The 17,904-nt window shown below is 43.4% G+C and overlaps 1 protein-coding gene across 1 annotated transcript in view; it reads left to right on the top strand.

The window, feature by feature from the left end:
* LOC128641680 (folliculin-like) overlaps positions 1-17,904 on the top strand; it is a 42,873-nt gene that overhangs the window by 13,421 nt on the left and 11,548 nt on the right. The window contains exons 4-5 of the mRNA XM_053694213.1: positions 2,860-3,006; positions 12,378-12,599. Of these exons, the coding sequence (XP_053550188.1) occupies positions 2,860-3,006; positions 12,378-12,599 (369 nt within the window). The remainder of the gene's footprint in view (positions 1-2,859; positions 3,007-12,377; positions 12,600-17,904) is intronic.

Genomic DNA, 17,904 nt, shown 5'->3' with positions numbered 1-17,904 from the left:
AGGCTTCTGTCAGTTCCAATGAAGGAACTAGTTGTTTCAATAGTTATAGAAGATATGTGGTTATATGCTCATTTAAAATGTCCTTGGGGACTCCCCTTATCCGTAGATTGCTGCGGAGGTTGCGGTTGTCAAGCTCTTTCAGTTGTAAGTCCTGAATCACTGAGTCTTGGCAATTGAGGTGTTGAGTGTTATTGCTGACTATTGATTCCAAGTTTTCTTGTCCTTCTTCCAAACACTCAATCCTAGATCCCAATTCAATGATATCTTTTTTTAGAGGATATTTCCGATTTAATGAAAGATTTAAAATCAGCAATGTCAGATTTTGACGGGAGAGCAGCTATAGTGCTCTGAATTTGTGTCAGTTCCATAGAGGATGAATGTAGTGATGTGGGCACCTGTGTTGCCATGTTGTCAGATTGTATGTCTCCTGTTGGAGCTATGTGGGGAGCTTGGTCTTGTTTAGCAAAACAGGAGCTCACCGACGGTATCTTTGAGGCTGAAGCTTTGTTAGTCTTTCTGGCAGATTTCCTAGCTGCCATAAGCAGAGAAGAGCGTGAAATATTTTATAGGGTATAGGAGCGTGGTGTTTTCATGAGGCAAAAAAAAGTGGTGAAAATAAAGGTATTGAACACCACAAGGAAAGCACTTTATCACGACTTTCATATATAATGTAGGTTATTTATTCTCCGGCATAATGGGCTTATATTTGCATATTGGCATTCCCCTGATCCAAGGATATTTATTTAAAACACATGCGGTTATTGATATGTATATGTACCCTAATAGTAGCCGACGTCTCCTTTATTCATTTTGAATACCATGTTAGGCTAGGGTATGTTGGCAGACGTAGTTGATAAGACTTTGCATGCCTGAGAAACTTTTATATTTAGGTATATAGCGTGGCCATTTTGCATTTTTATTTGAGTATGGTGGAGACGTTTTGTGAGGCCATGTGGGTTGGTGTGCTTATATGGCTCGTGGTGCGGATCTTACCCTGGAGGCTGTTATTCTGATTGTGGCAGCGATAGAAGTGCCTGGGCTGAGTAGATTTCAATTAATCAGCCAGAGAGACCGCTTATGATCCGGTTTGTAGTGTAGGCCGAAATCCAAGATGGCGACCGGACTTTTTATTTACAGCTGTTCCCTCCGTTTTTCAAGTTGTTTGTTCACCTGGCATGTCCGCTGCCTAGTCAGCTTGCTCCCAATGAACCTCCGTTACTCTGTTGGAGATATTTGCCCAAAGTTGGCAGTCTGTGGGCTAATTAAGTGAGAAAGGCTACGGCGCTTCACAGCAGCACAGCCATCTCGCTGCACAGCTACGCCACGCCTCCTATTTTGTCCCCTTTTTATGTAATTTAGCTCTGAAAATTGAGCAATTTCTAATTCTCAGAACTTGAAATGCGCCCTGCTGACTTCTGAAGGCTAACTCGGGTACATATCTGTCTTGAATTGGCTTTATTAGATAACAACGGCAAAACAAAACATTGTATACTAACTTCATGACCATGACTAGCCTTGTTGTCTGCAGACTAAAGCCCAGATTGGCTCTTCCAAATAAGGCAAATGGTGTGTGCAGTTTGGCTATTGAAAAATAATTGCAGTAAAATGGATGTTCATTTGTTTAAAAAAAAAAAAAAAAAAAGAATTGATTATTATTCTAAATCAACACAACAGAAATGTCTTGTAATTACAAGGCGTTAACTGTCTCTTTAAATTTCATTGTATTAATGTTTAATTATTAACATCAACATTTTTTTTGCAGCTGTGGACACTAAAATAATTTTTCAAATGCATAAACATATTGGTCAATAGCATCTATGAAACACATTATGGATACTTTTGCTATATATTCCAATACATATATGTATATATTTTTAGTTTATTAACAGTGCAGATTATTTTAAAATAATGGAAAACAAAACATAAAAAAACTGTCCGCATAGGCTTAGATACAAGGTAATCACAGCGGTAAAAAGTGTATTAACCCTTTCAGTGCTAACAACGGTTCTGAGCCTTCGAAGAATTTCCCACTCAGGTGCTAACGACGGCTCAGAGCCGTAGCTAGCACTCTCCCACCTTGAGGGAGATCTGGGGGCTCCCACCCGCTCCTACCCAGCGATCGGGCCTGTATAGTGACAGGCATCGCCAGGGCTTCACGTTATGCGTGGTGATGTCAGACGCAATGACATGACGACATCACTTGCAATGACGTGATGACATCATCGCGCAACTTTATTTAAAAATAACAATGTTTAGAATAGGAGAAGGGGGCATGCTGCTTAGAAGCCTGTATCTCAGGCATCTAAGCAGCTACAGACCCCCAAGACCCACTGTTGGAAAGGTAATCGCCTATCTAATTTACTCCTATTGTCAATTGTTCTTCGTTCTTTTGGTATCTTTATTTGAAAAGCAGGAATATAAGTTTAGGAACTGCCCATTTTTGGTTCAACATCTGGGTAACGCTTGCTGATTGGTGGCTAAACATAGCTACCAATCAGCAAGCGCTACCCATGGTGCTGAACCAAAAACTGTCCGGCTCCTAAACTTACGTTCCTGCTTTTTCAAATAAAGATACCAAGAGAACGAAGAAAAATTGATAATAGGAGTAAATTAGAAAGTTGCTTAAAATTGCATGCTCTATCTGAATCATGAAAGAAAAAAATAGGTTTAATATCCCTTTAATATAACAGAGTTGGTTATGCATTTTAAACAATACAAATTCTAGAATAGACTGTTCCTTTAAAGCTGTAGTCTATATATGATTTTAAGTAAAACAGTTACTAATGTGGGTATAGCTGGATTTTTTAAATTTAATTTGTGACCTGGTATTGATAATCTTCCTTCTCTCTCCTTGCTCAGGGTTGCCGATCGTTAGCTACAGGGCACCCAGGATACATCAGCCAAGACAAGGAAACGTCTATTAAATACGTCAGCCACCAGCACCCAAACCACCCACAGTTGTTTAGCATTGTGCGTCAAGCCTGTGTGCGCAGTCTGAGCTGCGAGGTAACATCTCCAATTTCCTGCAACAGCATTTAGTGTTTGATTTGCATTGAAGGTGGCCTTGTTTGTGCTTGTGCTTTGTTGCACTAGTTAGATTTTAAGACCATTATTAAAAAGCCACATTTGCAGCCCCTCACTCTTAAAGGGACATTTAACACTTTGAGATGGTAATATAAAATGGTAAACTGTATATATAAAAAAAATCTCTGCAATATACTTTCATTATTTATTTTGTCCACTTTTCCTGTATTTCAATTGTGAAATTGTGAGCTTTTTAGTTCCTGTTAGAAATGGGAGTGCAGTACACTTCTATATTCCACATGGTTATTGGCTGCACAGTCTAGTGACCTATTTATAACTGTCCCTAATTGGCCACAGCAGAGAAGGTAACCTAAGTTACAACATGGCAGCTCCCATTGTTTTATAGACACTAAAACTTTACACTTATTTTGTCAATATTTAAGCAGCTAATTAAACTAAAAAATACATCTACATGTTATTCTCAGATTAATCTTTTTCTTTGAATGCATCATTCTACCTAGCATTTATTTAGTGTTTAATGTCCCTTCAAGTGCAGACTTTTGAATCCTTAGCATGGGAATCCTGTACATTTAACCCTTATACTGGACACAGCAAAAAAAACGTATGTGTGGGTATATATGCACATGTGAGTGTCCATACTTGTGTGGGTATATATGCATGTATCTATATTTGTGTGTTTATATGTGTATATCAATGCAAGTGTATTTGTATGTATTAGTGCGTATGTGCATCAGTGTAAGCGTATTTGTATGTATTAGTGCGCCTGTGCATCAGTTTAAGTGTATTTGTATGTAGTACTGTGCGTGTGCATCAGTGTAAGTGTATTTGTATATATTAGTGTGCATGTGCATCAGTGTAAGTGTATTTGTATATATTAGTGTGTGTGTGCATCAGTGTAAGTGTATTTATATGTATTAGTGCGCGTGTGCATCAGTGTAAGTGTATTTGTATATATTAGTGTGCGTTTGCATCAGTGTAAGTGTATTTGTATATATTAGTGTGTGTGTGCATCAGTGTGCGTGTGCATCAGTGTAAGTGTATTTGTATATATAAGTGTGCGTGTGCATCAGTGTAAGTGTATTTGTAATTATTAGTGTGCGTGTGCATCAGTATAAGTGTTTTTGTATATATTAGTGTGCGTGTGCATCAGTGTAAGTGTATTTGTATGTATTAGTGCGTGTGTGCATCAGTGTAAGTGTATTTGTATATATTAGTGTGCATTTGTGTAAGTGTATTTGTATATATTAGTGTGCGTGTGCATTTGTGTAAGTGTATTTGTATATATAAGTGTGTGTGTGCATCAGTGTAAGTGTATTTGTATATATTAATGTGTGTGTGCATCAGTGTAAGTGTATTTGTATATATTAGTGTGTGTGTGTGTGCGCATCAGTGTAAGTGTATTTGTATATATTAATGTGTGTGCATCAGTGTAAGTGTATTTGTATATATTAGTGTGCATCAGTGTAAGGGTATTTGTATATATTAGTGGGCATCAGTGTAAGTGTATTTGTATATATTAGTGTGCGTGTGCATTTGTGTAAGTGTATTTGTATATATGTGTGTGTGTGCATCAGTGTAAGTGTATTTGTATATATTAATGTGTGTGTGCATCAGTGTAAGTGTATTTGTATATATTAATGTGTGTGTGCATCAGTGTAAGTGTATTTGTATATATTAGTGTGCGTGTGCATTTGTGTAAGTGTATTTGTATATATTAGTGTGTGTGTGTGTGCATCAGTGTAAGTGTATTTGTATATATAAGTCTGTGTGTGCATCAGTGTAAGTGTATTTGTATATTTTAATGAGTGTGTGCATCAGTGTAAGTGTATTTGTATATATTAGTGTGTGTGTGTGCATCAGTGTAAGTGTATTTGTATATATTAGTGTGTGTGTGTGCATCAGTGTAAGTGTATTTGTATATATTAGTGTGTGTGTGTGCATCAGTGTAAGTGTATTTGTATATTTTAATGTGTGTGTGCATCAGTGTAAGTGTATTTGTATATATTAGTGTGTGTGTGTGCATCAGTGTAAGTGTATTTGTATATATTAGTGTGTGTGTGTGCATCAGTGTAAGTGTATTTGTATGTACTCTACCAGATTGCCTAAACCCTCTACATGAGCTGTACAGACCTCCTATGGATCTCACTGATCCTGGTCTTCTCAGTCTCCATACCTGGATAACATAGGCTTTAAATACTTAACCTGGTTCAGTTAACATATTAAAGTACAGAGGGTCTGGGATATATATATATATATATATATATATGTACTGCATTGACAAGACACAACGTGGAATAACAATAGCTTGGATTTGTTTGCTGGACCAGGACACACCCGTTTTAAAGAGTTTTAAATGTTGTTTATCCTACTTTCTTTGCTGTGGTCAGTTAGATAAGTATAAATGAGCTCCTGTACATATCAACCAATCACTGTGCAGCACGTAGGAGGGTCAGTTTTCTGCATTCCACAGAATACACTTCAGCCTCAGGGGGAGTGGAAACACAATTTCTTTTTTATGACACGAGTCCACGGATCATCTTAATTACTAATGGGATATTCACCTCCTAGTCAGCAGGAGGAGGCAAAGAGCACCACAGCAGAGCTGTTAAATAGCTCCTCCCACTCCAGTCATTCTCTTTACCTACGTTAGTGATAGGAAGAGGTAAAGTGAGGTGTTAGCTTAGATTCTTCAATCAAGAGTTTATTATTTTTAAAGTAGTGCAGGATTGTGCTGCTTTGTCCTGGGGTGTAGCCGTAGTACATATCAGTCTCTTCAGTAGAGCATTGGTGGCTTTAGAGTAATGGGAACTTGTGGGACATAATTCTCACTGCGCCTCCCATATATTATTGCTGCCCTAATCCTGAAAATCTGAGGAATATTTATTCAGGAATTTCTTTTTCTTCACAGGTCCATGTGGGGGATAGAACCCCTCAAACCTGGTGAACTGCATTTGCTGTCAGGCAGACATATGAGGTAAGTGCTTTGTTATTTTCCTGGGACACTTAGAGGAAAAGGAGCACTTTTAGAGTCTGAGAGAACCAGACAGCGTTTAACAGGCACTGGGGCTGGGAGATAAGCACTTGAATGGTGGTTCTTTTATCATGGCGTTAGTTTTAATATGAAATAACGTCTGGAGAGTGTTGTTACGGTTAGCCACGCCCACGATGGGCGGATCTTCTGTATTGCGCGCTTTTTCACTGCGCCTCTATCTGAAGACACAGTAAAGACCGGATACAGACCGGATAATTTCTCTGCTTAGAAATGCATGTTTTCTGAACTAGATCAGGCGTTTCTAGGTCCGGAGGGTAGCTGAATCGTTCCCCTATCGAGTCGGATTGCTTGCTAGGAGGGAGAGAGAGGCTCTGGTCTTGCAGTCAGGTAGGCACATCAGCAGAGCTGCTGAGGTGTAGGGGTGTCATTTTTATTTGTGTATGGGTGTTTGAACATGTTTTTCCCACACGCAGTGAAAAAGTTACACTTTTAAATTTAAAGAGACAGTAACGTTTTTTACATTCAAACTTTTTTTTGTGTCAAAATTTAAAGTTTTTATTGCATAATTATATTATTGTGATTCAGTATGAACCAAGGAGACTTGCAAAGTGTCACTTGCTCCTTGTGTTTGGATGCAAATGTGCAATCACCAATCCCTTTCTTTCCCTCATGTATTGAGAGGATTTTAAGTTATAGGGAAAAGATTTTTCCTGAGAAAAACTTTTCAAAAGCGGATGCTGTCCAAGAGTCTGACGAGATTCAAGGTATGCCGCAGCTTTCTCCCCAAGCGTCCCAAATTTTACTGCCTGCTCAAGCAGTGCCCTGTACTTCTGCTCTAGCTCCCGCTGGAGTTACCTTAAAAGACATAGCTTCCCTCATGTCTTCTACAATTTCTGATGCATTGTCTGCTTTCCCAATGTTGCAGGGCAAACGTAAGAGGAAAACCAGACATTCAGTGAGGTTTCTGATGCAATTGTGGCAATTTCGGAGGTACCCTCCCAAGGACCTGAAGAGGAGGGTAATGCGGTTCCATCTGAAGGTGAAATTTCAGATTCAGAAAGTTCATTGCCTCTGACAGACTCGGAGGTTGTAACTATTAGGTTTAAACTAGAACACCTCCGCCTGTTGCTCAGGGAGGTTTTGGTTACTTTGGACGACTGTGACTCCACGGTAGTGGTTGCCCCTATGAAGTCTAGTAAATTGGACAGATATTTCGAAGTTCCTTCTTACTCAGACGTATTTCCTGTTCCAAAGCGAGCTTTGGAGATCATTACTAAGGAGTGGGAGAGACCAGGCATACCCTTTTCTCCCTCTCCTATTTTTAAGAAGATGTTTCCCATAGCTGACTCTTTCAAGGCGGCTTGGCAAACAGTTCCTAAGGTGGAAGGGGCTGTTTCCACCTTAGCCAAGATAACTACTATTCCCATAGAGGATAGTTGTGCTTTCAAAGATCCTATGGACAAGAAGTTAGAGGGTTTACTTAAAAAGATTTATGTTCACCAGGGTCTGCAATGGCAGCCAGCTGCGTGCATTGCTACCGTCACTAGTGCGGCAGCATATTGGTTAGATGCACTATCTGAGACTCTCAGGACTGAGACTTCCTTGGAGGAGATCCAAGACAGAATAAAAGCTCTGAAGCTAGCTAATGCTTTTATTACTGGCGCTTCCCTTCAAATTATTAAACTGGGAGCTAAGATTTCGGGTTTCTCTATTCTAGCCCGCAGAGCCTTATGGTTAAAGCCTTGGTCTGCGGATTTTCATCTAAGTCTAAGCTTCTAGCGATTCTCTACAAGGGGAAGACCTTTTTTGGACCTGGCCTGACGGAAATTATCTCTGATATCACGGGGAGGTAAGGGTCATCTCCTCCCTCAGGATAAGAGAAGCAAACAAAAAGGACGACAGAGTAATTTTCATTCCTTTCCAAATTTCAAGGGAAATTCTTCCTCTTCCTCCTCTAAGCAGGAACAATCTAAGCCTACATGGAGACCCAACCAGTTTTGGAATAAGGGTAACCAATCCAAGAAGCCTGCTATTGAATCCAAGACAGCATGAAGGGCATGCCCCCGATCTGGGACCGGATCTGGTAGGGGGCAGACTTTCCTTCTTCGTTCAGGATCCCTGGGCAATAGAAATAGTGTCTCAGGGATACAAATTGTAGTTCAAAAGTTTTCCTCCCAGAGGCAGGTTTCTACTTTCAAGATTATCTGCAGACCAGACAAAGAGAGAGAGGCGTTCTTACATTGTGTAGGAGACCTCTCCGCCCTGGGAGTGATTGTTCCCGTTTCAGTACAGGAACAGGGTCAGGGTTTTTATTCTAATCTGTTCGTGGCTCCCAAAAAGGAGGGAACCTTCAGACCAATTTTAGACCTTAAGAGTCTAAACAAATTTCTCAAGGTTCCAGCCTTCAAGATGGAAACTATTCATTCCATTCTTCCCTTAATCCAGGAGGGTCAATTTATGACAACAGTGGATTTAAAGGACGCGTACCTACATGTCCCTATTCACAGGGATCATTACAAGTTCCTAAGGTTTGCCTTCCAGGACAAACACTTCCAGTTCGTGGCTCTTCCTTTCAGCCTGGCCACTGCTCCCAGAATTTTCACAAAGGTTCTGGGGTCTCTGTTGGCGGTAATTCGGTCACGGGGCATTGGGGTGGCGCCTTATCTGGACGACATTCTACTCCAGGCGCCATCTTTTCAACAAGCAAGATCCCACACCGACATAGTGTTATCTTTCCTGAGAACTTACGGGTGGAAGGTACATTTGGAAAAGAGTTCCCTAGTTCCAGACACAAGAGTCACCTTCTTGGGAACCATAATAGACTTCCTGTCTATGAAGATTTTTTCTGACAGAAGTCAGGAAATCAAAGATTATCGATACTTGTCTAGTCCTTCAGTACACTCCTCGGTCGTCAGTGGCTCAGTGCATGGAGCTAATCGGGCTGATGGTGGCGGCAATGGACATCATCCTGTTTGCTCGCTATCATCTCAGACCTCTGCAGTTAAGCATGCTCAGGCAATGGAACGGAGATTATGCAGACTTGTCTCCTCGAATAACTCTGGAGCAGGAGACAAGGGACTCTCTTCAATGGTGGTTGTCTCTGGATCATCTCTCCCAGGGAACCTGCTTTCGCAGACCATCTTGGGTGATTGTGACAACAGACACCAGCCTTCTGGGGTGGGGAGCAGTCTGGGGCTCCCTAAAGGCTCAGGGAATTTGGACTCAGTCAGAGTCTGTTCTTCCTATAAGCATTCTAGAACTGAGAGCAATTTTCAATGCCCTTCCGGCTTGGCCCCAGTTAGCCTCACTCGGTTTATCAGGTTCCAGTCGGACAACATAACTTCAGTGGCTTACATCAATCATCAGGGAGGAACGAGGAGTTCCTTAGCGATGACAGAGGTTACCAAAATAATCCAGTGGGCAAAAGCCCACTCTTGTTGCCTATCGGCGATCCACATCCCAGGGGTGGACAACTGGGAGGCGGATTTCCTGAGCAGGCAGACCTTTCATCCAGGGGAGTGGGAACTCCATCCGGAAGTGTTCTCCAACCTGATTCTGAAGTGGGGTCAGCCGGAATTGGATCTCATGGCATCCCGACAGAATGTTGTTTCTTTTGGCCATCTCTTCTGCTAGAAGAGTTTCTGAATTATCTGCTCTTTCTTGTGAGTCTCCTTTTCCTTCATACGAAAAATAGTTGTGGGTGAGGATAAAATTAATGCCTTCCAGAATGAAATAATTCTGATTTGAAGGCATATCACCATCTTTGGTGAGAAAATGTTTGACTAAAGATGGTGATATGCCTTCAAATCAGATTGATTTCATTCTGGAAGGCATTAATTTTATCCTCAGGTCCAGGGATCCTCAGGCGGAGGCAATGGATGCATTGACACTTCCTTGGAGTTATCAACCTGCCTATATTTTTCCGCCTCTAGTTCTTCTCCCAAGAGTGATTTCCAAAATCATCATGGAGCAATCGTTTGTGTTGCTGGTGGCTCCAGCATGGCCACACAGGTTTTGGTATGCAGATCTTGTTCGGATGTCCAGTTGCCAACCTTGGCCACTTCCGTTAAGACCAGACCTTCTATCTCAAGGTCCGTTTTTCCATCAGGATCTCAAATCATTAAATTTGAAGGTATGGAAATTGAACGCTTAGTGCTTAGTCATATGTTGCAGGCTAGTAAATCTGTTTCTAGAAAGATTTATTATCGAGTTTGTAAGACCTACATTTCATGGTGTTCTTCTCATAAATTCACTTGGCATTCTTTTAGAATTCCTAGAATTTTACAGTTTCTTCAGGATGGTTTGGATAAGGGTTTGTCTGCAAGTTCTTTGAAAGGACAAATTTCTGCTCTTTCTGTCTTATTCCACAGAAAAATTGCAAAACTTCCTGATATTCATTGTTTTGTACAGGCGTTGGTCCGTATCAAGCCTGTCATTAAATCAATCTCTCCTCTCTGGAGTCTTAATTTAGTTTTAAAGGCTTTTCAGGCTCCTCTGTTTGAGCCTATGCATTCTTTGGACATTAAATTGCTTTCTTGGAAAGTGTTGTTTCTTTTGGCCATCTCTTCTGCTAGAAGAGTTTCTGAATTATCTGCTCTTTCTTGTGAGTTTCCTTTTCTGATTTTTCATCAGGATAAGGCGGTTTTGCGGACTTCATTTAAATTCCTACCTAAAGTTGTGAATTCCAACAATATTAGTAGAGAAATTGTTGTCCCTTCCTTGTGTCCTAATCCTAAGAATTCTTTGGAAGATCCTTACATTCTTTGGATGTGGTGAGAGCTTTGAAATATTATGTTGAAGCTACTAAAGATTTCAGGAAGACTTCTAGTCTATTTGTTATCTTTTCTGGTTCTAGGAAAGTCAGAAGGCTTCTGCTGTTTCCTTGGCTTCGTGGTTAAAGCTTTTGATTCATCACGCTTATTTGGAGTCGGGTAAATCCCCGCCTCAGAGGATTACGGCTCATTCTACTAGGTCTGTTTCCACTTCCTGGGCTTTTAAGAATGAAGCTTCAGTTGATCAGATTTGCAAAGCAGCAACTTGGTCTTCTTTGCATACATTTATTAAATTCTACCATTTTGATGTTTTTTCTTCTTCAGAAGCAGTTTTTGGTAGAAAAGTTCTTCAGGCAGCTGTTTCAGTTTAATTCTTCTGCTTATAATTTCAGTTTTTTTCTTTTTCTTTATAAGTTTAAAACTTATGATTTGGGTTGTGGATTATTTTTTTTCAGCGGAATTGACTGTCTTTATTTTTATCCCTCCCTCTTTAGTGACTCTTGAGTGGAGTTCCACAGCTTGGGTATTTGCTATCCCATACGTCACTAGCTCATGGACTCTTGCCAATTACATGAAAGAAAACATAATTTATGTAAGAATTTACCTGATAAATTAATTTCTTTCATATTGGCAAGAGTCCATGAGGCCCACCCTTTTTATGGTGGTTATGATTTTTTTGTATAAAGCACAATTATTCCAATTCCTTTGTTGATGCTTTTTTACTCCTTTCTTTATCACCCCACTACTTGGCTATTCGTTAAACTGAATTGTGGGTGTGGCGAGGGGTGTATTTATTTGCATTTGAGGTTTGGGAAACTTTGCCCCTCCTGGTAGGATTGTATATCCCATACGTCACTAGCTCATGGACTCTTGCCAATATGAAAGAAATGAATTTATCAGGTAAATTCTTACATAAATTATGTTTTTGCCTCGGCGGAGGCTTCTTTTGGGAGAAAAGTTCTTCAAGTGGTGGTGCCTTCTGTTTACGTCCGCCTGTCTTGTTCTCCCTCCCTTTTCATTACGTGCCCTCTAGCTTGGGTATTGGTTCCCACTAGTAATTGGAATTTGTGGACTCTACATGCCATAGGAAAGAAAACAAAATGTATGCTCACCTGATAAATTTCTTTCTTTCCGGGCATGGAGAGTCTACGACCTGCCCTTATTTATTTTTAAGACGGCATATTTTTTAGTATAAACCTCAGGCACCTCTATACCCTTGTGTTATTGTCTTTTTCCATTTTCCTTCGGCCGAATGACTGGGGATTATGGGTAAGGGAAGTGACACTTAACAGCTCTGCTGGGTGCTCTTTGCCTCTTCCTGTTGGCTAGAAGTTGAATACCCCACTAGTAATTGGAATGGAATTTGTGGACTCTCCATGCCCAGAAAGAAAGCAATTTGTGAGGTAAGCATAAATTTAGTTTTTTGCAAGTAACATCCCTGTACGTTTTATATTTCTTGTAAAAAAAATTTTTAAATACAAGTTGTTTAAATTGATTTATTTTGGGACTTTGATGCCAAATTCAAGGTAACTGATAATAAAGCTCCTAATATTCCTTTTCTTTTTCAGGTGTGTCCGGGTAGGGAAGGTCCTATTTTCTTTGGGGATGAGCAGCATGGCTTTGTGTTTAGTCACACTTTCTTTATCAAGGATAGTCTGGCACGTGGCTTCCAGCGCTGGTACAGCATCATAGTCATCATGATGGACCGGATTTACCTTATCAACTCATGGCCCTTCCTGCTAGCGAAGATCAGAGGAATCATTGATGAGCTGCAGGGGAAGGCTCTAAAAGTGAGTGATAAACAATGTGATGGTGGTTACCGAGATATATGTGCACGTTCAGAGACACACAGACAGATGTGTACATACAGACACACACACAGACAGATGTGTACATACAGACACACACACAGACAGATGTGTACATACAGACACACACACAGACAGATGTGTACATACATACACACAGATAGATGTGTACCCACACACACACAGACAGATGTGTACATACAGACACACACACAGACAGATGTGTACATACAGACACACACACAGACAGATGTGTACATACAGACACACACACAGACAGATGTGTACATACAGACACACACACAGACAGATGTGTACATACAGACACACACACAGACAGATGTGTACATACAGACACACACACAGACAGATGTGTACATACAGACACACACACAGACAGATGTGTACATACAGACACACACACAGACAGATGTGTACATACAGACACACACACAGACAGATGTGTACATACAGACACACACACAGACAGATGTGTACATACAGACACACACACAGACAGATGTGTACAGACAGACACACACACAGACAGATGTGTACAGACAGACACACACACAGACAGATGTGTACATACAGACACACACACAGACAGATGTGTACATACAGACACACACACAGACAGATGTGTACATACAGACACACACACAGACAGATGTGTACAGACAGACACACACACAGACAGATGTGTACATACAGACACACACACAGACAGATGTGTACATACAGACACACACACAGACAGATGTGTACAGACAGACACACACACAGACAGATGTGTACATACAGACACACACACAGACAGATGTGTACAGACAGACACACACACAGACAGATGTGTACATACAGACACACACACAGACAGATGTGTACAGACACACAGACAGATGTGTACATACAGACACACACACAGACAGATGTGTACATACAGACACACACACAGACAGATGTGTACAGACACACAGACAGATGTGTACATACAGACACACACACAGACAGATGTGTACAGACACACAGACAGATGTGTACATACAGACACACACACAGACAGATGTGTACATACAGACACACACACAGACAGATGTGTACATACAGACACACACACAGACAGATGTGTACAGACACACAGACAGATGTGTACATACAGACACACACACAGACAGATGTGTACATACAGACACACACACAGACAGATGTGTACATACAGACACACACACAGACAGATGTGTACAGACAGACACACACACAGACAGATGTGTACATACACACACACAGACAGATGTGTACATACAGACACACACACAGACAGATGTGTACATACAGACACACACACAGACAGATGTGTACATACACGTACGCACACACAGACAGATGTGTACATACATACACACAGATAGATGTGTACCCACACACACACAGACAGATGTGTACATACAGACACACACACAGACAGATGTGTACATACAGACACACACACAGACAGATGTGTACATACACGTACGCACACACAGACAGATGTGTTCATACATACACACAGATAGATGTGTACCCACACACACACAGATAGATGTGTACCCACACACACACAGACAGATGTGTACGTACGCACACACAGATAGATGTGTACCCACACACACACAGACAGATGTGTACGTACGCACACACACACAGACAGATGTGTACGTACGCACACACAGATAGATGTGTACCCACACACACACAGACAGATGTGTACGTACGCACACACACACAGACAGATGTGTACGTACGCACGCACAGACAGATGTGTACGTACGCACGCACGCACAGACAGATGTGTACGTACGCACGCACAGACAGATGTGTACGTACGCACGCACAGACAGATGTGTACGCACGCACAGACAGATGTGTACGCACGCACGCACAGACAGATGTGTACGCACGCACGCACAGACAGATGTGTACGCACGCACGCACAGACAGATGTGTACGCACGCACGCACAGACAGATGTGTACGCACGCACGCACAGACAGATGTGTACGCACGCACGCACAGACAGATGTGTACGCACGCACAGACAGATGTGTACGCACGCACGCACAGACAGATGTGTACGCACGCACGCACAGACAGATGTGTACGCACGCACGCACAGACAGATGTGTACGCACGCACGCACAGACAGATGTGTACGCACGCACGCACAGACAGATGTGTACGCACGCACGCACAGACAGATGTGTACGCACGCACGCACAGACAGATGTGTACGCACGCACGCACAGACAGATGTGTACGCACGCACGCACAGACAGATGTGTACGCACGCACGCACAGACAGATGTGTACGCACGCACGCACAGACAGATGTGTACGCACGCACGCACAGACAGATGTGTACGCACGCACGCACAGACAGATGTGTACGCACGCACGCACAGACAGATGTGTACGCACGCACGCACAGACAGATGTGTACGCACGCACGCACAGACAGATGTGTACGCACGCACGCACAGACAGATGTGTACGCACGCACGCACAGACAGATGTGTACGCACGCACGCACAGACAGATGTGTACGCACGCACACACAGATGTGTACGCACGCACAGACAGATGTGTACGCACGCACAGACAGATGTGTACGCACGCACAGACAGATGTGTACGCACGCACAGACAGATGTGTACGCACGCACAGACAGATGTGTACGCACGCACAGACAGATGTGTACGCACGCACAGACAGATGTGTACGTACGCACGCACAGACAGATGTGTACGTACGCACGCACACACAGATGTGTACGTACGCACGCACACACAGATGTGTACGTACGCACGCACACACAGATGTGTACGTACGCACGCACACACAGATGTGTACGTACGCACGCACACACAGATGTGTACGTACGCACGCACACACAGATGTGTACGTACGCACGCACAGACAGATGTGTACGTACGCACGCACAGACAGATGTGTACGCACGCACGCACAGACAGATGTGTACGCACGCACGCACAGACAGATGTGTACGCACGCACGCACAGACAGATGTGTACGCACGCACGCACAGACAGATGTGTACGCACGCACGCACAGACAGATGTGTACGCACGCACGCACAGACAGATGTGTACGCACGCACGCACAGACAGATGTGTACGCACGCACGCACAGACAGATGTGTACGCACGCACGCACAGACAGATGTGTACGCACGCACAGACAGATGTGTACGCACGCACAGACAGATGTGTACGCACGCACAGACAGATGTGTACGCACGCACAGACAGATGTGTACGCACGCACAGACAGATGTGTACGCACGCACAGACAGATGTGTACGCACGCACGCACAGACAGATGTGTACGCACGCACGCACAGACAGATGTGTACGCACGCACGCACAGACAGATGTGTACGCACGCACGCACAGACAGATGTGTACGCACGCACGCACAGACAGATGTGTACGCACGCACGCACAGACAGATGTGTACGCACAGACAGATGTGTACGCACGCACGCACAGACAGATGTGTACGCACGCACGCACAGACAGATGTGTACGCACGCACGCACAGACAGATGTGTACGCACGCACGCACAGACAGATGTGTACGCACGCACAGACAGATGTGTACGTACGCACAGACAGATGTGTACGTACGCACAGACAGATGTGTACGTACGCACAGACAGATGTGTGCGTACGCACGCACACACAGATGTGTACGTACGCACGCACACACAGATGTGTACGTACGCACGCACACACAGACAGATGTGTACGTACGCACGCACACACAGACAGATGTGTACGTACGCACGCACACACAGACAGATGTGTACGTACGCACACACACACACACAGACAGATGTGTACGTACGCACACACACACACACAGACAGATGTGTACGTACGCACACACACACACACAGACAGATGTGTACGTACGCACACACACACAGACAGATGTGTACGCACGCACAGACAGATGTGTACGCACGCACGCACAGACAGATGTGTACGCACGCACAGACAGATGTGTACGCAGGCACGCACAGACAGATGTGTACGCAGGCACGCACAGACAGATGTGTACGCAGGCACGCACAGACAGATGTGTACGCAGGCACGCACAGACAGATGTGTACGCACGCACGCACACACAGACAGATGTGTACGTACACACACAGATGCGTACGTACGCACAGACAGATGTGTACGTACACACACACACAGACCGATGTGTACGTACGCACACACACACACAGACAGATGTGTACGTACGCACACACACACAGACAGATGTGTACGCACGCACAGACAGATGTGTACGCACGCACGCACAGACAGATGTGCACGCACGCACAGACAGATGTGTACGCAGGCACGCACAGACAGATGTGTACGCAGGCACGCACAGACAGATGTGTACGCAGGCACGCACAGACAGATGTGTACGCAGGCACGCACAGACAGATGTGTACGCAGGCACGCACAGACAGATGTGTACGCAGGCACGCACAGACAGATGTGTACGCAGGCACGCACAGACAGATGTGTACGCACGCACACACACACAGACAGATGTGTACGTACACACACAGATGCGTACGTACGCACAGACAGATGTGTACGTACACACACACACAGACCGATGTGTACGTACGTACACACACAGACAGATGTGTACGTACGTACACACAGATGTGTATGTACGCACACACAGATGTGTATGTACGCACACAGACAGATGTGTGTACGTACGAGCACACACACACACACAGATGTGTGTACGTACGAGCACACACACAGATGTGTGTACGTACGAGCACACACACACACAGATGTGTGTACGTACGAACACACACACAGACAGATGTGTACGTACGAACACACACACAGACAGATGTGTACGTACGAACACACACACAGACAGATGTGTACGTACGAACACACACACAGACAGATGTGTACGTACGAACACACACACAGACAGATGTGTACGTACGAACACACACACAGACAGATGTGTACGTACGAACACACACACAGACAGATGTGTACGTACACACACACACACACAGAGACAGATGTGTACGTACGAACACACACAGACAGATGTGTACGTACGAACACACACAGACAGATCTGTACGTACACACACACACACACAGAGACAGATGTGTACATACATACATACACACACACACAGATGTATACGTACACATACACACACGCACACAGACAGATTTGTACATGCATA

The sequence above is a fragment of the Bombina bombina genome, chromosome 11 (assembly GCF_027579735.1).
Source record: "Bombina bombina isolate aBomBom1 chromosome 11, aBomBom1.pri, whole genome shotgun sequence".
In the NCBI taxonomy this organism is placed as follows: domain Eukaryota; kingdom Metazoa; phylum Chordata; class Amphibia; order Anura; family Bombinatoridae; genus Bombina; species Bombina bombina.
Note: the sequence above shows the minus strand (reverse complement) of the source record. Positions and strands in the feature narration are given on the sequence as shown.